Source organism: Microcaecilia unicolor, chromosome 1, assembly GCF_901765095.1.
Source record: "Microcaecilia unicolor chromosome 1, aMicUni1.1, whole genome shotgun sequence".
NCBI lineage: Eukaryota > Metazoa > Chordata > Amphibia > Gymnophiona > Siphonopidae > Microcaecilia > Microcaecilia unicolor.
In genome coordinates this window covers 36,214,015-36,237,294 of record NC_044031.1, presented here as the reverse complement: position 1 = coordinate 36,237,294, position 23,280 = coordinate 36,214,015, and the positions used below count along the sequence as shown (strand labels likewise).

Below are 23,280 nucleotides of genomic sequence, written 5' to 3'. Positions count from 1 at the left end.
CAAACCTCCTTTCTTTGGCACCACAAAGTAAATGGAGTAGCGTCCCTTGCCAAGTTGATCTACTGGTACTGGGACCACCGCGCCCAGGCAGATCAGGTTGTCCAAAGTCTGCTGCACTGCTGCTGCTTTGACAGGAGACTTGCAGGGAGAGTTCACGAACCCGTCTCTCAGGGGCTGGTAGAACTCCAACATGTAGCCGTCTCTGATGACTTCCAGAACCCAAGCGTCTGAAGTTACCCTGGTCCACTCGCCCAGAAATGAGGACAGCCGCCCTCCTATCTGCTCTGGGCCATGGACCAGGGCCCCGTCATTGGGTACGAGACCCTGGGGGAGGGCCGGAGGACGAACCTCTGGGATGGCGGTCCCTGCGAAAGGAGTGCTGCTTGGGGGAGAAATTCCGCTTGAAGGAGGACGAGGAAGAGGAGCCCGACTTGCCCGGGCGATACTGACGGGCTTCCTGAAAACGGCCCTTGGAGGAATCAGGACGAACACTGCCGGCCTGCGCCCTGACCTCCGGCAACCTCTTGCCTTTAGAAGTGCCGAGCTCCGTCACGATCTTGTCCAGCTCGTCCCCAAAGAGCAGCTTGCCCTTAAAAGGCAACTTGGCTAGACGAGATTTTGAAGCATGGTCAGCAGACCAGTGCTTAAGCCATAGCCACCGCCGGGCAGAGACTGTCTGAGCCATACCCTTAGCCGAGGCTCTCAAGACATCATACAGCAAGTCTGCCAGGTAGGCCAAGCCCGACTCCAGGGCCGGACAGTCCGCCCTCAAGGAAGGATCCGAGGGGGGGAGCCCGCTGCAAAACGGTCAGGCATGCCCTGGCTACATAAGAGCCGCACACCGAGGCTTGTAAACTCAAGGCGGCCGCGTCGAAGGCCGACTTTAAGGCCGCCTCCAATCTCCTGTCCTGAGCGTCTTTCAGAGCAGTGCCACCTTCCACAGACAGAGCCGTCTTCTTAGTCACTGCAGTGATTAAAGAGTCTACTGTGGGCCAGAGAAAGGCCTTCCAATCACCCTCCGGCAGAGGGTACAGACGGGACATGGCCCTGGCTACTTTAAGGCTCGCTTCAGGGACATCCCATTGAGCCGAAATTAAAGTCTGCATGGCTTCATGAATATGGATGGTTCTAGGTGGGCGCTTAGTTCCCAGCATAATAGCTGAGCCTGCCGAGGCTGAAAGCGGGCCTTCCTCCAGAGAGGAAATGTTTAAAATGCTCATGGCCTGCACTAACAAGTTGGGCAAATCCTCTAAGCGAAATAGCCGTGCTGCAGAGTGGTCATCCACTCTATCCGAGCGAGGATCAGCCTCCTCCAAAGAATCCCCGAAGGACCTTTGGGAGAACTCAGATACGCTGCCCTCATCTACATCAGAGGACACAGAGTCCCCTAGGGCCTGGAGATCCACCCGAGGGCGTTTGATCATAGAAGCCTCATCACCCTTGTCAGACAGGGGAGCAGGGGCAGCGTTTTGCATAAGAAAGGCCTGATGCAGCAGCAAAATGAACTCAGGGGAGAAACCCCCCAGCCTATGCAGCTCTGCAGCCTGGACAACAGTCCTAGAGGCACTCTCAACCTGCACTCCTAAGAGCGGGGGAGAGGCGCGCTGTGCATTCAAAATGGCGTCCGCCGCGTCACTCCGCAAAGGAATCGCGCAGGAAGAATGGCGCTTCAAATTCGCCAACTTTTTACCGCCGCCCAAATCAAGGGCGGCCACCTTTTTAGTGTCTCCCACCACGAGGGCGGCCCAAGAAGAAGCCATCCGAGCAGCGTGGCCGGCCAAAACCGGAACGGCGGCCAATGGGGGATGGGCGCCTAAGGCGGGAAAAACTGCCGCAACAGAGGACAAACCGGCTAACTCGCTCAACTCTGAAAAGGCGTCTCTGACTCCGAACCCCCCGCTTCCCCACTAGACGCGCGCACGCGGTCTGGGGAGCGTCTTTTCGCGCCCTTGCTGTACGACGCCATAAGCCATGTGGAAGACGTTCGGGGAACCCCCTGCCCACTAAAAACGGTAAAATTACCTGCTTCTTGCTCCGAGCTGCAATGAAATGGTGTCCCAGTGAGCAGCTGCAAGGAAAGCTGTACCTTCAATTCGCTTTCGTTTCTTCTTTTTTTTTTTAACGGAGCCAGCGGGAGGGGGGAGAAAAGGAGGGACCTGGAACCACCAGGTTTCACTTGCTCAAGAAGAACCCTCAACCCCAGGTACTCAACAAAACCTAAACAATTAGGCTTGGAGACCTAGCCAGAGCTGCTGCAGTGTGACCACCACCTGCTGAGATAGAGAACATACTGAGGAGTTTCCGGCAGCACATGACCACATATAGGGAGGCAAAAGTTTGCTCTCTATCTCCACCTGCTGGTAGATGGACACAACCCACCAGTCTATGGATTGATCTGCTTGATGAGATGGAATAATGTATATAGATGTGTCCTGGGAGTAATGATGGCTAGGGGAGAGAAGCAGTAAAAGAGTTGGAGCTGAATGACAGGAACAAATCTGGTGGAGGGGAAATTAATTCGCATGAGTTCAGTAAAAGTTTTTATTGTACGATGTTGGACAGTTCACGGTTTTGTCTTTTCTTGATCTGTATGAAGCTTATCACCCAACATGTTGTGGTTTGAATAAAGATGATTAAAACAAAAAATAAGTTTTGGATGCTACTGAATTCTATCATTCTGTTTCACTGTATTTCCAGTTTTGGCACAGTGTAAGTCATCACAAGGACAAAATATAAGAAAACCAATGGACTGCATTAGGGGTTTATAGCCCATTTAGTTCTGTTTAAATATTAATTTTGACTTATGAAAACCACTTGTCCCTGAAACATGCTCAATAATCCATTTACAAAAGAGATTAGGTGAAGATGTGATTCCATGTGCCCCAATGAAAGGAGAATTTAATTTTACTTCCAATCTTTATAATACCAGGCTTCCCAAGGCAGATTACAACAACAGTCATTAAACAAGATATCCTTGCGGAGTCACGTGATGCAGTGGGAGCAGTAGCAGCGTTTCAGTGCTGCTCCAAGAGCCCCGCTCGTTTCTGGTCCCCTGCGATCCATTAAATCCTCCGAAGAACTGAACCTGACCCGTTGGAGTGCCGAGAAGGTTGCATGGAACAATATCTCATATCCATGCCGCTCGGAAACACGAGGAAGAGTGCAAAAAGCGAAAGAGAAAAAACACCCATGGCTAGCAGCAAATCCAAGATGGCGGCCGCGTCGCCTCGAGGTGAGGCTGAATTTACTGCTAGACAGCTGGCGCAGCTCGCGGCGGCGGTCAGAACCGCGCTAGAGCCTAGATTCACCTCGTTAGAGGGACAGCTGGGGAAGCTCAACGGACTGCTGGCTGATATTAAAAGCAGAACCACGGAGGTAGAGAAAAGAGTCTCAGAGCTGGAGGACACATGGCAGCTCTGTGAACCAGACCTTTCAAGCTTAAAAGAAAAGCTGGCCAGCCAAGCAGAAGATGAGCTCGAGAACAGGGCCAGACGCAGCAACCTCCGACTGGTAGGCCTGCCCGAAAGTATTCCTGATAAGAATCTGGGCACCCTTACGTTGGGTGCTGAGCCCCCCAAAACCCACTACCCACAACTATACACCACTACCATAGTCCTAAGGGGTGAAGGGGGCACCTACATGTGGGTACAGTGGGTTTCGGGTGGGTTTTGAAGGGCTCCCATTTTCCACCACAAGTGTAACAGGTAGGGGGAGATGGGCCTGGGTCCGCCTGCCTGAAGTCCACTGCACCCACCACAACTGCTCCAGGGACCTGTATACTGCTGCGATGGACCTGAGTATGACATTTGAGGCTGGCATAGAGGCAAGTTGTTTTTTTGAGGGTGGGAGGGGGTTAGTGATCCCCGATTCCCTCCAGTGGTCATCTGGTCAGTTGGGGCACTTTTTTGGGACTTGGACCTGAAAAAAAAGGGACCAAATAAAGTGGACCAAATTCTCGTCAAGGCCGGCTTTCTTTTCTCCATTATCGTGCGCAGCCGGCCATCTCAACGCACGCCCCCGTCCTGCCTTCGCTACATGCCCCCTTGAACTTTCGCCGGCCCCGTGACGGAAAGCAGTTGGAGCCAGCCAAAATCGACTTTCGATTATACCGATTTGGCCAGATTCAGGAGATCGCCAGCCATCTCCCGATTTGTGTCGGAAGATGGCCGGCGATCTCTTTCGAAAATCAGCTGGACTGTCTGAATTTCTCCCCAAGAATCCTTTTTCCCATCACAGAAAGATGTAGCCCATCATTACAGTACAGCCTGTTATTTTTCCACGTATTACCCCATTCTCCTATGTATCTAAAACCTTCTTCTTTACACCAAGACTCAAGCCATTTATTGAATTCCTCTCCCCTCCCCAACGTAGGAATTACATCAGAAAAAGCCACAGTCTGAACCAAAGATTTCAGTCCCTCCCCAAACTTCTGGAACACTCTCTGTTGTCAGGTTCTCAGGTTCAGAGCCCGCGGGGCTGGGCTCTGGAGCAAACGTGAGCCCTTGGGCTGCTGACGAGGAGCGACAGCAGCAGGCAAAACCCACCAACCAACGCTGGGCAAGCACACCGACACTGACAGGGACTGCAGGCACCGCCCAGCGAGCCGGAACACATGGACTGGAACACTGGACTGGAATTCCCCGGACTGGAACACTGGACTGGAACACACCGGAGTGGTCCACACAGCTTCACCTGCACTTAGCTACTAAGCCCCCCAGGAGTAGAGCTCCTGGGTTCGAGTAGCCGGCAGGACTTACTGGATACCGGATGACACAGGGACCAGGACTGGAAACAGAAGTGCTCCTAAACCTAAACTGATCTACGTGCTCCCAAGCCCTAAACCAGCAGGAGTGTTCCTAACAGTAAACTGACAAAAGGACTTCCTAAGCCCTATACTAAACAGGAGCTCCTAAGCCCTGCTCAAGAAAGGGACTTCCTTAGCACTAAAAGGGAAGACAGGGGAGCTACAAGGAAAAAGCAGGAAAGCTAACACATAAGCCAAAAGTGATTCTAAATCACCAAACACCAACAGCAAAGACTGCAATGCTCCCAATAGCACAAACCCAGAAGTACTTCTAACAGCAAACTCTGCAGTGTTCCTAACAACACCAAACCCTGAAGTACTTCTATCAGCAACAGAGCTTCCAAAGCCCTACACATAGCAATGCTTCCAAAACCAAGAGGGAAAAGCAGGGGAACCATAAGGGAAAAGCAGGAAAGCTAAACACACAGTCACCAGTGCACACTGCACTAACACTAACCTGGCCCTTAGCAAAAGCAAGCAGGGAAACTAGACACAAAGTCAGAAGTGCACACTGCACCACCCTACCTAAAGCAAACACCACTGTTGCAAAGGCCCTGAAGGAAACAACACCACTTCCTTATCAAGGCCCTCCCTGATGATGTCACACTCCCTAGACCTAGGCAAAAGCACACTGACCCAGAGAGGCCCAACCCACACCAATGCAACACCGTGAAGCACTTGAAGCCAGTACACCCAAAGAGAGGTAGAGCTAACTCAGTCCACCCACACAGCTGTAGTAAAGAGAAACAATTAACCCCATGCTGACCCCCAGGAAAGAGGTAAGTTTGAGAGGGGTTCTGACCCCAATCATAACATCTGTGCTGTAAACTTGCTATTGTTGGCCAGGTCATTTGTCCCCAGGTGAATTACAACATCAGCGTTAGAAGCCTCGCTCTCTTCTTGGATCACTTTCAGTATTTGGTCTGTACATCTTGTAGCTGAAGATCCTGGAAGAACCCCTGAACTGTGCTCCTACGTTAATGCCTCTGATAATGGAGTCTCCGAGCAGTAATAATTTCTGCTTTTCACAATTCTGTCATTAGTTGGGGGTTGTTTCTGGGGTTGTGCTGCTTTCATTGCCTCTGGTTCCTCCACAGTACTTCTTTTTTCGCTATCATAATGATGCAACGCTGCAAAAGAATTTGACAGGGGCAAAGCTTGGGAGGGCCAGTGTTTCTGTGTCACAGATCTTAGTCTACCAGAGCCTACTGTGACCCATCTATTCTCCTCTGATGTTTCATTCTCTGAGGCAGTGGTGGTGGTAAATTAGCTGGGAAATGAGTAATCCTGGGCGCTTCTTTAATTGTAGTTAATTCCTTCTTGAGTTTGTTGATCTCTTCTTTCAAGGCTGATATTTGGAGACAGATAGGACAAGCTCTAAGGTTCAAGATAGTTAAAAAAAAAAAAAAAAAAAACACCGACAGCCACAGGTTGAATATTGACTAGATAAATATCTATCATAGTGTTTCTCAACCTGTTCATTTTTTCCCAACTCAAATGAATGCTGGAAAGGAATTTTATAAGGGGTCAAGAAAACTCAACTAAAGGGCTAAAATTGGCACAGGGGAAAAACAGTGAAAAGATATATTAAGTTTTAAAATGGGACAGATCAGACCAGGGGTACCAGAAGAATAAACCTCCCCCCCCACACACACACACAAAAAAGCACCAGTAGCTCAACTTTTGCTGCATAGAAACTTTGATACACCAAAACACAGTAGTTAGGAAAAAGCTTCTTTAAAACTCTCCCCTCTTCTCTACTCTTTTGGAGACAAAAAACAAACACACACAAACACACACACAAAATAATTCCATAAAGGATGCTACACCACTTTTTTCTACCATCATACCCCTATTCCCGATGGGCTCCCTTGTTAGTCATTCTGATGTGTATTTCATTTCCTTTGTTATAAATTCTACTGTGAAACCCAGTGACTGAACCATATGTTTTTCTTAATGGTTGCTACATGTGCTACAAACTAATACCTTTTAAATCTGTTGACAAATTACATCTAACGGTTTAATATATTACATACATTTGGTTTCATTTTATCATTCTTTCTAAACCAACAGAATGTTTGGATATTGCTCCATTAATTCCCTTCCCCAGGTCAAAAGACACAGCAAGACAACAAAGGAAAACACACCCGCACATGCACAAGGGTTAGAAAGAATTCCATAAGCCACATTCCACATGCTTTCCTCATTTGTTTTGTTTTAATTATACATGAAATTAATAGATTACATTATGGCTCTCAGATGATAGTATGCACCCAGGTTTTGAAAAGGACTCGTGCACGTACTTATGCAAATGAATACAGAGGTCATCAAAAGGGCTGTTCATTCCAGTCTTCAGTTCTGCAGTTTTACCCCAGTCCCTCTTATTACTGGACTCACCTGAGCAGCTGCTTTTCCCAGTTTCTCTTTCCTCTGATCTTAGCTCATTCCTGATGTACAGCTCTTCCTCTCGTTCAATGTGGGATATAATATCAGGGGTGACAGTTGGAGAGCCTGTTCCAGGGTAAGAGCAATGAATTAACTTTCCCATAATCGTTCTGTGTTGAATCTGCGTAAATTCAAGACTAAAAAGAATTTGTCCAGTGACTTCAATAAATAAATATGCAAAATACCATAAAGGTCTCAATTTAGAGGCCCTGCACACAGGGAAGAAGTTAAGAAAGTTTCTTTCTACAGCAGCAACTCAAAACTGTATAGAAATTGTATTCTGTCTGCTAGCTCCCAATTGAGTTTAACAGTAAATTCAAGATTCGGTCTCCAGATTGTAGCTCCTAGATATCTGAAACAAAACGTGCACCAGTGCGACCTCACCTTGAGTACTGCATTCAATTCTGGTCGCCGTATCTCAAAAAAGATATAATGGAACTAGAAAAGGTTCAAAGCAGAGGAACCAAAATGATATAGGAGATGGAACGCCTCTCACATGAAGAAAGGCTAAAGAGGTTTGGGCTCTTCAGCTTGGAAAAGAGATGGATGAGGGGAGATATGATTGAGGTCCACAAAATCCTGAGCGGTGTAGAACGAGTAGAAGTGAATCAATTTTTTACTCTTTCATAAAGTACAAAGACTAGGGGGCACTCAATGAAATTACACTGAAATACTTTTAAAACAAATAAGAGGAAATAGTTTTTCACTCAACGAATAGTTAAGCTCTGAAACTCGTTGCTGGAGGATATGGTAACAGCAGTTAGCGTATCTGAGTTTAAAAAAGGTTCGAACAAGTTCCTGGAGGAAAAGTCCTTAGTCTGCTATTGAGACGGACATGAGGAAGCCACTGATTGCCCTAGGGTTGGTAGACTGGAATCTTGGTACTCTTTGAGATTCTGCATGGAATCTCTTACTCTTTAGGATTCCAGAATCTTGCTACTCTTTGAGATTCTGCATGGAATCTCGTACTCTTTAGGATTCCAGAATCTTGCTACTCTTTGAGATTCTGCATGGAATCTTGTACTCTTTAGGATTCCAGAATCTTGCTATTCTTTGGGGTTCTGCATGGAATGCTGCTACTGTTTGGGTTTCTGCCAGGTACTTTGGTCATGTTGGAAGCAGGATACTGGGCTAGATGGACCATCAGTCTGACTCAGTATGGCTATTCTTATGTTCTTAGTATCTTCCTATTAGGCATCTACGATCTTCAATTGAAATTCTTAACAAGTGAATTGAAACTGGTTACCACCAACAGGGTCTTTTCTTGCACTGTATTTATGTTATTGAACTCCTTAGATCGTTCCATTAAGAAGACACAAAACTACAGCACATTCAGGAAACCCAAGTTTTCTTTTCACATCTGAACTTATTTGGCGTCTTGTACTGACTATGGTATTTTACAGATATGCGTGAACTGAGTTACTTGCTATTATTTTGTTTGTAAGCTGCATTATTAGTTCCGGTGGAGTTACAACTTGTCTAATTCTTCTAAATCACTGAAATGTGGGCCTGGGAGATACAATTAGCCACAGAACATAAGTTGTTTTTTTTTACTTATCTTTTTGAAACATCAAGTCTAAGGTTAATACCAAGAGATTGAAAAAACTGTTTGAGAATTGTTTGAGAATATTTGAATATCGATATTTTGATATTAAGCAGTGATTCTGACAAGTTTGAATGCAGTAGATGATTTTTAATAAGACTATAAATACTTCACAATAAGTAAAATATAGATACAAAATTCTGTGAAGATAATTAAAAATATGAAGGGTTTTTATCACTAATGTGGTATGATTGTAAGGTTCTTCCATGCATTCCTTATTGGAAGTATGACAGCCACTGAGGTCTTTTCCCTTCACTAGAAATCAAGTGCAAATAAATGTATATTATTTGATTATCTTTCTTCAATCAGGGGTCTATTTATAGATTTGTATCATACTTCCCAGCCACATCCATTACTTGAATGCATATCTTTATGGGAGAGGAATTCAGCTATATTGATTTTCTTCTATTCTATAATCCTTTGCCATCTGCTGCTAGCTCTACCATAGATCTTCGATATATGATTGCACATCTACTTTTTGACTCCTCCTACCTTATCCTTCTAGGGGATTTCAATCTACACATAAAAGATCTTCATTCACCTCATCTGAATGATTTCCTTGTTTTCACGCAAGGCCTCCATCTTACGTACTACATCACTTCACTCACCCATTCAGAGGATGACCAATAAGACACTGTACATAAGTATTGCCATACTGGGACAGACTAAAGGTCCATAAAGCCCCGAATTCCTGTTTCCAACAGTGGCCAAACCAGGTCACAAATTCCTGGCAAGATCCCAAAAAAGTACAAAACATTTTATGCTGCTTATCCCAGAAATTAGCACTGGATTTTCCCCAAGTCCATTTTAATAATGGTCTATGGACTTTTCCTTTAGGAAGCCGTCCAAACCTTTTTTTTAAACCTCGCTAAGCTAACCGCCTTTACCAGATTCTCTGGCAATGAATTCCAGAGTTTAATTACACGTTGAGTGAAGAAAACATTTCTCCAATTTGTTTTAAATTTACTACTTTGTAGCTTCATCGCATGCCCCCTAATCCTGGTGTTTTTGGAAAGAGTAAACAGACGCTTCACGTCTACCCATTCCTGTAATGCATGGGTACAATTTAAACAGTGGATCAAATCATCAGAGAAGTGGCACTATGTGCTAAGGAGGACATAGAGTCAAACAACTACTACTACTACTTAACATTTCTAGAGCGCTACTAGGGTTACGCAGCGCTGTACAAATTAACGAATAAGGACGGTCCTTGCTCAGAAGAGCTTACAATCTAAAGGACGAAATGTCAAGTTGGGGCAGTCTAGATTTCTTGAATAGAGGTATAGTGGTTAGGTGCCAAAGGCGACATTGAAGAGGTGGGCTTTGATTAGGGATTTGAAGATGGGCAGGGAGGGGGCCTGGCAAATGGGCTCAGGGAGTTTATTCCAAGCATGGGGTGAGGCGAGGCAGAAAGGGCGGAGTTGGCGGTGGTGGAGAAGGGTATGAAAGGAGGGATTTGTCTTGAGAGCGGAGGTTACGGGTAGGGACGTAAGGGGAGATGAGGGTAGAGAGGTAAGGAGGTGCTGCAATTCTGTGTGTGGAGTATACTACATTCACCTTGAAAGGATGAAGAGCAAGACAGTGAAATGCTGACAGAAATTAGGAAGGCTAACAAATTTTGTTTACCCTGGTACTGATTGTGTAAATCACTGGGACAAGCTACAGAGATAAAGTTTCTGCTTCATGGAACAGCTGGTCCTGCTTTCGCCACATCCTCTGGCAACAAATTCCAGAGCTTATGTTTCAACAATTTTTATTGATGACAAGTAAACAAATCCAACAATGAGTAAACAGAGAATCCAATATCCAAACATACATAATAAAGATATAATAGTACAGACAGTAATCAAACTTTTAACAATTACATCCCCCTACCCGCTATTGTTTTTTTTCCAAATATTTTTATTGCTTTTTCAATTTCAACAAAAAAAAAAATAACATTTGCCAAGTCTCAGACAATGTTTCACATACAATTCAAAACAGTTACAAATAAAGCAACCTTTCCCCCCCCCCCCCCCCCCCCCCCCCCCCCCCCCCCCGCACTATGGTGGTGACAAAAGCATTTCTCTCTTCTGTTCGTATGGGAGCCATATCTTCTGAAACAAATTAACATGGCCTTTTCTAATTGCTGTCAACTTGGACATCTGGTATATATAATCTAATTTACGTGCCACCAGCTGCATGCCTGGTGTTTCGACCTGCTTCCAGGCCTTCGCTAGCATAATTTTAGCTGCTACAAAACACTGGATCGCTAATTTATGCCAGTGTATCCTGACTTTCGAGGGCCGAAGGTGTAATAAGCAGTATCCTGCCTGACTAGGGTATGTCACCTTAACCATTGTATGAACCATCTCCAGCACCTGTGCCCAATACACCTTGACTTTTGGACATTCCCACCAAATATGCATAAACGTCCCTCTTATCCCACAGCCTCTCCAACAGTCTGCAGACATGTGCGTGTAAATTCTCTGGAGTTTGTCCGGCATGTAGTACCACCAGTACAGCATCTTATACCCATTTTCAATTAGGGGTTGTGCTATAGATGGCTTTAACAAATATCTATACACACTCCTCCAGCTCTCATCCGTAAAGCTAGTTTGGAGCACCGACTCCCATCTCCTCACATAATATTCCTGGGGAGTTGAGAGCAGCAGCAGGGCCCTATAAAGCCTAGTCACACCGCCCCTGCCCCCTCCCCCCCTGATTGCTCTCTCGAGCACTGTTTCAGCCAACTCTAGTTCTTCCCTCGCTCGTCTGTGTATATAATTTCTCAAACAATGATAGTATACCAGATCCTTCTCCTCCAATCCATACTCCACCTGCAGATCCTGAAATTCCCGTATTGTCCCCTTATCCCATATCTGATCTATTTTATGGAGTCCCTGCTTAGCCCACCTTTGATACACACTCTCTGATTTTCCCAGTGGGAATCCTGGAGCTCCACAGATAGCCTGTCTGGGAATGTCTGCGCTCGAATGTGGTACCAGGTGTGTAAGAGATGACCTATCCCCACCGGAGCCCGTCTAATAGCTGCCCAGAGGTCCTTCCCCGGGGCCCATAGTATAGCTCCTAAGTATCGGGTTCCTAGCCATGCTCTCTCCCAGTGTAACCATTTCTTATTATTTTCAGGGTACCATTCCGCTAGAATCCTCAACTGTGCAGCCTGATAATATAGATAGAAATTTGGTACACCCATGCCTCCCATGGCCGGGAGTTGGAACATCACCGACCTGCGCACCCTGGGCGGCCTCTTCCGCCAAATGTACGCAAACATTTTCCTATTTAATTGTTGGAAAAACGAGCGGGGAATTGGTATTGGAAGGGCCAGGAACAGGTATAGTAGTTTGGGGAGTATCATCATTTTTATTGCATGGACTCTGCCCATCCATGATATGTTTAGACCTTCCCATCTGTCTAACTCTTCAAACAACTCCTTTATCTTTCTGGGATAGTTTGCTTGAAACATTGTCTCTACCTGATTAGTAATTTGGATTCCCAAATATCTGATGGATTTCTCTGCCCAAACGAATGGGTGAGCCCTCTGTATTTGTTCTACCTCGCCTGGAGGCGTCGTGAGGTTTAAGATTTCTGACTTGTTTGCATTAATTTTAAAGCCTGACATGCGCCCATAGTGATCCATGAGCTCCATCGCCCGCTCCAGTGATTGTCTTGGGTGTGTAAGGGTTAGTAAGATATCGTCTGCAAACAGCACAATCTTGTGCTCACGTCTACCTCTGACCACTCCCCGTACCTCTTGATGGCGTCTAACCATCCTGGCTAGTGGCTCAATTGATAGTGCAAACAACAGTGGCGAGACCGCACACCCCTGTCGTGTACCTCTGCTCAGAGACAGCGGCTTGGTACGTGTACCATTTATCTTAATCATTGCCAGTGGGTTAGCGTATAGCAGGCGAAGCCAAGTCAGAAATCTTCCGTCTAGTCCTATCTGTTTTAGGACCGCAAACAAAAATGGCCACTCTACTCGGTCAAACGCTTTCTCTGCATCCACCGAGAACACAATCACTGGGGCTTCATCATCCTTCGCTTGTTGAATAATATGGAGCAGACATCTTATATTGTCAAATGTCTGCCGTCCCTCGATAAAGCCCGCTTGGTCCTCATGCACCAAGCGTGGCATTACCCCCTGTAATCTCTTAGCCAGCATTTTAGTGAATATCTTGTAATCAGTATTTAGGAGCGAAATCGGTCGGTACGATCCTCACTGAAGCGGGTCCTTACCAGGTTTTAAAATCAGTACTATCTCTGCCATTCTCCAAGAGTATGGTAGTTCTCTGGCCGTTTCTAGGGAGGTCACCACCCTCAGCAACACAGGGGCCAACCATTTGGCATACATTTTATAGAACCTGACAGGGAACCCATCTGGACCAGGGGCCTTGTTATTGGCTAGATCTGCGATTGCCCTTTCTATATCTTCTAGTGTCATAGGACCTGACAGTGTTTCCAGTTCCTCATAGGCCATTTTAGGTAGGTCAACTTCCTTCAAATACTGAGCTATCTCATTCTCAGATGCTGTCTGTTCTGACTGATACAACTTGGTGTAAAATTCCCAAAATATTTCCTGTATTTTTTCTGTTTGAGTGTGGTGTTCTCCCAGAGCATCCTTTATGCCAGTAATGACATTCCGTTGCGCACTCTTTTTAAGCTTAAAAGCGAGTAGTCTGCTAGCCCTATTCCCAAACTCAAATTATTCTTGCTGTGTTTGCTGCATTTGCGCTGCTATTTCTGACAACTGTAGTTCATTTAATTGCGCCCTAAGCTCGTGCAGCTCTGCCGCCTTTTTCTTATCTGCCGGGTCAGTTTTATGGGCTTTTTCCAGATCTGCTACTGCTCTCCTGAGAGTGGTTTCCCGCTCCGCCCTGATTTTATTACAGTGGGCCTGAAGTGATATCAGCTGTCCCCTAAGTACTGCTTTAAGCCCCTCCCATATGCTAATAGGCTGTACTTCCCCCGTGTCATTAAATTTGAGGTATTCTGTTATATAGTTTTCTATGGTACTTATATTTTGCGGGTCTAATAGGAGAGCCTCATTCATCCTCCATTTCCACTGTCTTTTAGGCGCGTTTACTACCCTCATGGTTAGAACCACCGGGGAGTGATCTGACCAAGTTCTTGGTTCAATTTCCACATCACGCACTCTATCCCTTATTGCTTCCTCACCTAGCCAAAAGTCTATCCTAGAATATGAATTATATTTTGGTGAATAATATGTAAAGTCTTTTACTGGCCCATGCCTCTCTCTCCATAGGTCCTTTAGCCCCCATCTCAACATCCACCCCTTAAGGGCCACTCTATCCTTTTTGGCATAGGTCACCTTTCCCCCCGAATTATCTAGTGCTGGGTCCATCGTGAGATTCAGGTCACCTCCCACCATAAACTGTCCCTGTATGTGTTTTTGCATGAGTTCCTCTAGTTCCTCCAAAAATTCTCCCTGTCCCTCATTTGGAGCATATACACATACCAATGTATAAAATATACTGTATAGGGATGCCACCACCAATACATATCTGCCTAATTTGTCCCTTATTGTTTTATGTATATACCATGGGTGAGCACCAGACATAGCCACCATCACCCCCCGCGTCTTTTTGCCATCTAGACTCGACGCATACTGTATTATTGGAAAGCTTTTATGCTTCATCAAGTGTTCATGGCTTCGCTTTAAGTGGGTTTCTTGAAGAAACACCACGTCTGCTTTCAGACGCAGCATCTCTCTGAACACCTGCCTTCTTTTCTGGGGGGTGTTTAGGCCTCGCACATTCATCGTCACATACGTGCATACCGACATGGCATTCTATTTTTTTCCCCACCTATATATCCACCACCTAGTGCTCTCCCTCCCCTCCTTTCCCCTCCCAGCCCCCCTCCTACCCCCCACATCTGTGTTTGACATGCCAATTTACCCAATATTGGCATGTCCATTAAAGAGGAAATCACGTCAATAACTCAGCAACCTTCAACATACCATCACTCTGCACCACAGGGCTAGTTAACTTCAGTGTGAAACAACTCCAGTCTTTTGTTAATAACAATCATCCCATAGGGCTATAGTCAAATGGTCATCCCATGCTCGCCGATGGGGTCATCCGCTTATCTGATAGCTGGCGTCTCAGTCTCCCCCTTCCTTGGGACACTCGCTGCCATTTCGGCCTTTCTTTCCGTGGTTGACCTGCTTTCTGCGGAGCTGTAGTAGCCTCATCTGATCCATGAGCCGCCAAATAGTCTTGTGCTTCCTCAATCGACCCCACTCTGCATTGTTTGCCTTCTTTGTAAAACATCAAGGCGAACGGATGCTGCCATTTATATTTAATCCCTGCTTCTCTCAGTTGGTTTGTTAGGGGTTTGAGTTCGCTGCGCCACTTCAGGGTGGTGGATGACAAATCATGATAAATTGCTATGGGATAGCTATCCCACTCGATCGGTTCAGCCGCCCTAGCTTTCCGCATCACCGCTTCTTTTGTTTTATGGTCTTTAAAGCAGGCCACAATGTCTTTTGGCGCATTATTTTTGCGACCGCCCAGTGCTCTATGTGCTCTCTCAATCTGTATGGATTCCGCGTCTAGTGGGCTATCCGGCTCCGAGAGCAATTGGGCCGCTATGCGTTGTACCACCACTTCGCAATTCACATAATCCGGTAATTCTGGTACACCCCGTACCCGAATGTTAGCTCGTCGGCTTCTATTCTCTAGATCTTCTACTTTGTCTAGTAGGTATTGAGTCTCTGCCTTCTGGCCTTGCACACGTTGCTCTAGTGTCTGCAGCGTCTCCGCATTTTCTTCTAGGCCCGCCTCCAACTCCACCACGCGGCTGCCTAGTTCGGCCATTTCTCCCCGAAGCTCCGCACCTAGGGCAGCTATATCTTGGCGTACCTCTTTTAGGTCTTTTAAATCTGTGCGGATCTCCTGGAACCAATTGCAGAGCTTTGCCCAGACTTCTTGTTGTGGTGCGTCCGCCACTCCGCCCTCTAGGAGAGCCGAGACTTCGTGGTCGGTCTTTTGACTCGCGCCATTTTCTTCCTGCTGCTGCATTGTCTTGGCGTCTTTGCGTTTAAACGCAAATGCCTGCAAATCAGCTGTTTTGGCGCTTCCAGATGCCATCGTCCCCTGCGCTCCGCTTTCACACCGCTTTCCCTTGGGGGTTCGCCTTACAGCGTGGTGCAGATCGCGCCTATAATTAAAGCTTTGCGGTTGCTGGTTCGGGAGCTATCGTTTTAAGCCACCATTTGCAACGCTGACGTCACTTCCTCTCCCCCTACCCGCTATTGTAATGATTTTTATTCAGGATCAAACAAAACCAACGTCTAACAACTAGACAACAAATCTAGACAACCAAAAAAAAAAACAAACAGCAGCAAACGAGTATCTGACTGCAATCAAACAGACCACAGTGATAAGCAGAAACATTAAAAAGCAAAAAGAACACCTAGATAAATCATGATCCCATTTTTGGTTTGTAAGAGGACTCCCATACCCTCCCCCCTAACTCAAACGCCAGAGTTTAAATGAAAGTGTAAACACCAGACTTTACAGATCACAGTGAAAAAGAGACTCTGCCCTGGAAGTAAGTTTGGATTCTGACTATTCCCAAGAAGGGGTGGCACTCTGCTTGCGCTTTTTAAAAATATTATGTGCATGCGTCCCTCTTTGCTCTTACTATTTCAGCCACCTTTTTAAAGAACCATATTGATCTATTTCCTTTTACCAGTGGAGAGGTGTGGTAGCCGTGTTAGTCCACTCTTAAAGGTTATCAATAGAAATCAAACAAAATAAAACATGGAAAAGAAAATAAGATGATATCTTTTTTATTGGACATAACAATATATTTCTTGATTAGCTTTCGAAGGTTGCCCTTCTTCGTCAGATCAGAAATAAGCAAATGTGGTAGCAGATACTATATATAAGTGAGACATCCAAGCATTACTTTGACAGTCTGGCAGGGTGGGAGGGAGGTGTGGGTAGGAGGTATGCCCACCTCCTCCCTCCCACCCTGCCAGACTGTCAAAGTAATGCTTGGATGTCTCACTTATATACAGTGGCGTACCAAGGGGGGGGCGGTCCACCCCGGGTGCTCGCCGCTGGGGGGGTGCAACGGCGCACACCTGTTGCCCTGTTTCAGTCCGATTTCCAGGGCAACAGGCGCGCGCCGCAGCACCCCCCCCCCCCCAGCGGCGTGCACCCAGGGGGGGTCATTTCGCCGGGGGGGGGGTCACGCTGCACCCGGGGGGGGGGGTCGCATCGGCGATCCGCCCCGGGTGTCAGCTAGGGTCGGAACGCCACTGCTTATATATACTATCTGCTAACTCATTTGATTTTTTCCGATCTGACGAAGAAGGGCAACCTTCGAAAGCTAATCAAGAAATGTATTAAGTCCAATAAAAAAAGGTATCATCTTATTTTCTTTTCCATGTTTTATTTTGTTTGATTTCTATTGATAACCTTTTACCAGTGTAAACCTTCTTACACTGAGATCTGCTGCCTTCTCACTGCTCCCTTTTATTGTACAGCAACATTCTGTATCCTTCAGCTGTAGGATTCCCGATTAGGGTTTCCTTAACACAATCATTCAGCCTCTTGCTGTCAGACCCCTGAAGCACAGACCTCTAGTCTTAGTACAATTCAGTTCAGAGTTTAATACTCAAATCACACTGAAAGAAACCTCAAACTCAGAACCGTTTTTTTTTTTTTGGGGGTGGGGGGTCATAAAAGCTCAGGTCTGCTAATAAAAATGTAAAATGATCCCTTACCCAGTGAGTTAAGGATCTCATAATTCTCCTTCATCACATCCATATAGAGTTCTTTCTGCCATTCCTCTAAATCCTCCCACTCTGCCTGGGAGAAATAGATGGCGATATCCTCAAAGGTTACTGGGACCTGAAACACAAAGACCTTCCACACTTAGCACTTTCTACATCACTCCTATCAAGACAGCTCTCAGCACTGGGGCACAGCAGGGCAGGAGGAGAGTTTTCTGTGTAAGTCCCAGGACCGCCAAGAGACTGAGCTGGGCCTGGGGCAGGGCCGCAGCCCCCCCCCCCCCCAGGATCATTACCACTGCTGCCCCCCCCCCCCCAGGATCACCATCGTTGCCGCCCCCCCTCCCAGGATCACCACCGTTGCCACCACCACCCCCCCCCCCAACTCCAAATACCTTGGCTGGCAGGGATCTGCCAGCAGAAGTCTTTCTCCAGCGCTGCAGTGCTCTTCACTCTGCCGCTTCATTGTCTGCCCCTGCAGCTGATTTTTCTCCCATGTCGCGCATGCTTGGTTTCAAAACTGAGCATGCACAGCCTGGGGGGAAAAGCAGCTGCTTGGCAGGCAATGCGGCAGACAGTGAAGTGCAGCGCTGGAGGAGAACCTCTTCTGCTGGCGAGGCCTGGAGGGGATCCCCGCCAGTCAAACCAGAGGCCCTGGCCAGAAGCCCTGCTGTGTCTGCTCCTCCCTAGTCTCCAAGGGGGGCTTGGTACTGGAGTTTTCTCTCTCCTGCTCCTGTCGGGACTTGATCACTCGGGTCCCGTCAGGAGCAGGAGAGAGAGACCCCGGCACTGGCCCCACTCCCCTTGGAGGCTGGGCCTGAAGAATTTTGCCCCCCCTGCCCCACTCTCGGCAGCCCTGCTAAGTCCAAGGGAGAGAGCAGGGATATTATTCTACTTTCACGCCTTCCAAAGCAACATTAGAAGAAGCAAAACCTTAAAACACCCTCTTCTTTCTTGTTTTTCATGTCATTCCTGAGGCGACTGAAGAGTTCAAAGGAAGGATGGACCCTGAGAAAAATGCTTAATAGGGTGCATGCATATAAGAAGCTTAGTAAATGGAAATATCTAACATAGCAGAAGAATCCCTCATGATATTTGAGGTCAAATGATTTTTTCTTCTCACCCTCCACCACAAGCCATTCCAATCACTTTCACCAGCCCATCCCCCAACCTGTCCCCAGCACATTCTGTTCTCATCCCTATCCATACCACTCTTTCTATTCCCTGCAGGCTTATAATTAGAAGGGATATTGTAGGAGTCTGTAGTAAAAGGGATATGTTTGCTGAACGCTGGGAAGTAATAACATAGTAAGTTAGAGCAGATAAAGACCTGCACGGTCCATCTAGTCTGCCTAATTAGATGGTTAGAGTTTTAATTTATAATTTTTTTTCATACTACATCAGACCAATGGTCTATCTAGCCCAGTATCCTGTTTCCAGGTCACAAGTACCTGGCAGGAACCCAAATAGTGGCAACAGTCCATGCTACCAATCCCAGGGCAAGCAGTGGCTTCCCCATGTCTGTCTCAATAATAGACTACGGACTTGTCCAAATCTTTTTTAAACCCAGCTATGCTAACCGCCATTACCACATCCTCCAGCAACAAGTTCCAGAGTTTAACTATTCATTGAGTGAAAAAATATTTCATCCTATAAAAGCATTTCCATGTAATTTCATTGACTGTCCCTTGGTCTTTCTACTTTTTGAAAGCATAAAAATCCGACTTACATCTACTCATTCTACACCACTCAGGATTTTGTAGAGCTCAATCATATCTCCCCTCATCCGTCTCTTTTCCAAGCTGAAGAGCCCTAACCTCTTTAAGCTTTTCCTCATACGAGAGGACTTCCATCCTCTTTATCATTTTGGTCACTCTTCTTTGAACCTTTTCTAATTCTGCTATATAGAAACATAGAAACATGACAGCAGATAAGGGCCAAATGGCCCATCCAGTCTGCCCATCCTTAGTTACCACTAACTCCTTTTTTTCCTAAGAGATCCCACGTGCCTGTCCCACACCTTCTTAAACTCCGACACAGTCTTTGTCTCCACGACCTCCACCAGGAGGCCATTCCAAGCATCCACCACTCTTTCCGTGAAAGAGTATTTCCTCAGATTCGTCCTAAGTCTTTTTTGAGATATGACGACCAGAACTGAACGCAATACTCAGTGTGAGATTGAAGCATGGAGCGATTCAGAGGCAATTTAATATTCTTGGTCATATTTTGCATCCCTTTCCTAATAAGTCCTAGCATCCTGTTTGCTTTTTTTTGGCCGCTGCCACCACACACTGGACAAAATTATCTATAATGACACCTAGATCTGTACCTGCCTCTCTGCAAAACTTTTCAGTGCCTTAGTTTATTTTTTTTTTGTTACATTTGTACCCCGCGCTTTCCCACTCATGGCAGGCTCAATGCGGCAGGCAATGGAGGGTTAAGTGACTTGCCCAGAGTCACAAGGAGCTGCCTGTGCCGGGAATTGAACTCAGTTCCTCAAGACCAAAGTCCACCACCCTAACCACTAGGCCACTCCTCCACTCAGTTTAGAGTTGTACCCGTCACTCTGTGCGGATTTCACTCCTGCATATTAGTTTAGGGTTGTACCTGTGGCTCCGCTATGCCTTAAGGCCCAGATGCACAAAACCTAATGAGCCCACAACTTGCGTTTTAAACTGGTTCCAGCCAGTTTAAAACGCAAGTAGTTCACCCCGGGCATGCACTAAGGGCATTTTCCCTGCCACGGTAGCAGGCAACGAAAACGGAATGCAAATGATTGAAAAGCTATTATAATGAGCTGCAGTACCGTTGCAGCCCATTATAATCAGATGCACTACCATTTTTCCGATTCCCTTACCGTAGGAACCCTAACGAGATGTCTGACCTCTTGTTAGGGCTCCTGTGAGGGAATCGGAAAGGAAAAGGGCCCCCAAAAAAGGTAAAAAAGAAAAAAAAAAAAAGCAGGGAGCGCATGTGAGGGGCGTCCTTTAAGGACGTACTCTCCCTGCGCTTGTGAGAGATGTTTTTTTTCGCAGTTTTTTGCTCTGCCAGCGCTCGTGGTTTTTTTCCCCCTTCTATTTAGTCTTCGCCGCGCCACTTACCCCTCCACAGCAAAATTTTCTATTTTCCTGGTTGCCGGAGAATCGGGACGTCCCTTTAGATTAGGCTCCTCTTCCTGGTCTCTTCAGCCAATCAGAGCGCGTTTCGCTGACAACAGCCAGCTAAGCCCGCTTTGATTGGCTGAAGAGGAACCTAATCTAAAGGGACGTCCCGATTCTCCGACTCAGGTACCGAAGGACTAGAGAATGCAAGTGAGCTACAACGAGTAGCTCATTTGCATTCCCTATCGTTGATGCATTCCCGTTCCCTACCGATTCGCTATGGAATCGGTAGGGAACGGGAATTACCAATGTCTTTAATGCATCTGGGCCTAAGTGTTAAGGTCATTTAATTATTTATTCCATCCTCTTTCTATTTAGGGATTCTCTTGTGTTTTGTTTATATTATTATTAGGTCTGCCTCTTCTGTTTGGGCAGCAGCGACATGGGCTTTCTATACTAACCTTTCTACCACTGTTTTTGACCCCACCACTGGGAGGATATTGCAAGCATATGGTAACATTTTTATAGGGCCACATGCGTGGATTGGAAGCATTTCTGACCTGCTGATGCTGTTCATCCATTCCCTGGACTGACAAGTGAGGGAAGCAGCCACATCTGAGAAATATGTTCTCCTAGAGCTGTAGCAGAGGAAAGAGATTGGGGGGGGGGGGGGAACGGAGAGAAAGATGGATACGAGAGCGAACAAAAGGAAAGCAAGAGAATAGGTGGAGGTGCAGAGGAAAAGATAAATAGGAGATGGTAAAGAATGGGGTGAGAGCAGAAGTGTGAACAGGAAGTGCAGAGAACTGGGAATAAGAAGGAGAAGAGGACAAGGGAGGAAAGGTATGGAAGTGAAGGGGATCAGGTGAAAAAGGGGAAGGAGAGGGGATATAACAGGGGGGAAAGGAATAGAGTAGGTAAAGAGGAGTGTGTTGGGAGAAGAGGGGGAATGTGGGGCAGCAGGTGGGGTGGAGAAGAGAGGGTGGGAGAGCATAAGGGTAGAACAAGAGAAAGGACAACAAGAGAAGCAAAACAAGGAAGAGAGAACATGAGATGGGGAGGATTAAGAAGCTTGAGAGAGCATGGGAAAATATGAACAATTGAGAACAGGGATGCTTGAGGGAGGAGACAGCAGGACCAGTGCAAGGGGATTAGGTGCCCTAGGCAAATTTTACGCCTTTTGATACCTCCTCTCCCCCCCCCCCCCCCCCCCCACTCCATACACATTTTCATGACCTTTAAGTTCCACCCTGAAACTTAGGGTGATCATGAACATTGAGTTTAAATACCAAACACTAAGAACCTTGGAAAAGTACGTAATTGGACAGCTAAAAGTCAACAGCACATGTGCAATCAGCATCGGGTTATAAATGCATATATACTTTTGTCTGAAACAAAGCTGTCAACAAACTTTGGCCATGTAATTCCATGTGCAGTCAAAAGTTATCCATATAACTTAAGAGGCGAAGACAAAAGTTACGCTTTCAGCTGGTACCCACAACACTTATTCATTTTAAGTGCAGATGCATTAATATTAACCCTAACTTTAAACTGATAAAAACTTCTTTGTATAAGATAATTCACCTGACCTGATGTTCAGAATGCATATTCTGCAGATAGGTTGGCTAAAACTTCCACATACAGATACTGGGTTGCTAAATCCTGCAAAATGGAATTTACAGAAAACTTTTTTCAGGCATCCACTGCTTATTAGATTAATGCTGAATGATTCATTTATTCTGTTCAGCTCTTTTAAAGGTACTTTGCATGATTCCTTATCATCCGAAGGGTCCGGGGTCTGTTCTGGTCCTATTAAAATCATCAGGGCTGACTGCAGCGGTCCAGGTTAGAAAACTGAAAGCAGTGTTTGTATAGAGAGGGCAGGAAGCTAAGGACAAACTCCTACCTGAGTAGAAACTCCTACAGGCATTTTGTTTCTGCTGCTTAACATGATTAGACGTGAACCGACGGCTACTCTGAGGAAGAGCTGAATCGTTGTCTTTGCAGCGTTAGAAGGAAAGGAATCGGTTGCCAGACGGGATTTCCCCACCCAAAATCAGCCCGAACCGAAGTCAACCCCCGCCCCGCCTCCAACGTCATCAGCCCCGCCCCCTGGCGTCACTTCTTACGTCATTCCCCCCCCCCCCCCCCCCCCCCCCCCGAAGTCAACCCCGCCCCATAAAAGCTTCTATTGGACCAATAGAAGCCCCGAAAAAGCTTCTATTGGACCACATTGGACCAATAGAAGCCCCGGAAAAGAGCCCAAACCAGCACAGCTGCAGCGAAAAAGAAGCGCAATTTTCCGCAGCCCGCAGCCTTCGAAAATTTCCCACATTCTCTCTTAAAAACCAGCACATCATTGTGGGGCAAAAAAAATAGGCATTTCTCTCCTGCGTGCTGGGTGCACACTGATGACGTCACAGAGAAGGGCTATCCAGAATCAGCTGGAATGGCAATTTTACACAAATTCCTCAAAATAACACCTAAAGAATGGTTAAAGTAAAAAAAATAAATAAATAAGCTAAAAAAGGTAAGACGTATAACCTACAAAGTAGTA

The 23,280-nt window shown here is 46.3% G+C and overlaps 1 protein-coding gene across 3 annotated transcripts in view; it reads right to left on the bottom strand.

Annotated features, from left to right (window-relative positions):
- The window catches only part of LOC115465078 (protein ZNF783-like), a 28,991-nt gene extending 6,248 nt beyond the window's left edge, over positions 1 to 22,743 (bottom strand). For 2 of the 3 annotated variants that reach the window (XM_030195487.1, XM_030195495.1), the window contains exons 1-3: positions 22,630 to 22,743; positions 17,614 to 17,740; positions 7,202 to 7,321 (exon numbers count right to left, since the gene is read on the bottom strand). In XM_030195487.1, the coding sequence (XP_030051347.1) occupies positions 7,202 to 7,321; positions 17,614 to 17,740; positions 22,630 to 22,674 (292 nt within the window). In that variant the 5' untranslated portion in view covers positions 22,675 to 22,743. The remainder of the gene's footprint in view (positions 1 to 7,201; positions 7,322 to 17,613; positions 17,741 to 22,629) is intronic. The other variant, XM_030195501.1, reaches the window with a different exon arrangement.
- Between the last annotated feature and the right edge of the window lie 537 nt (positions 22,744 to 23,280).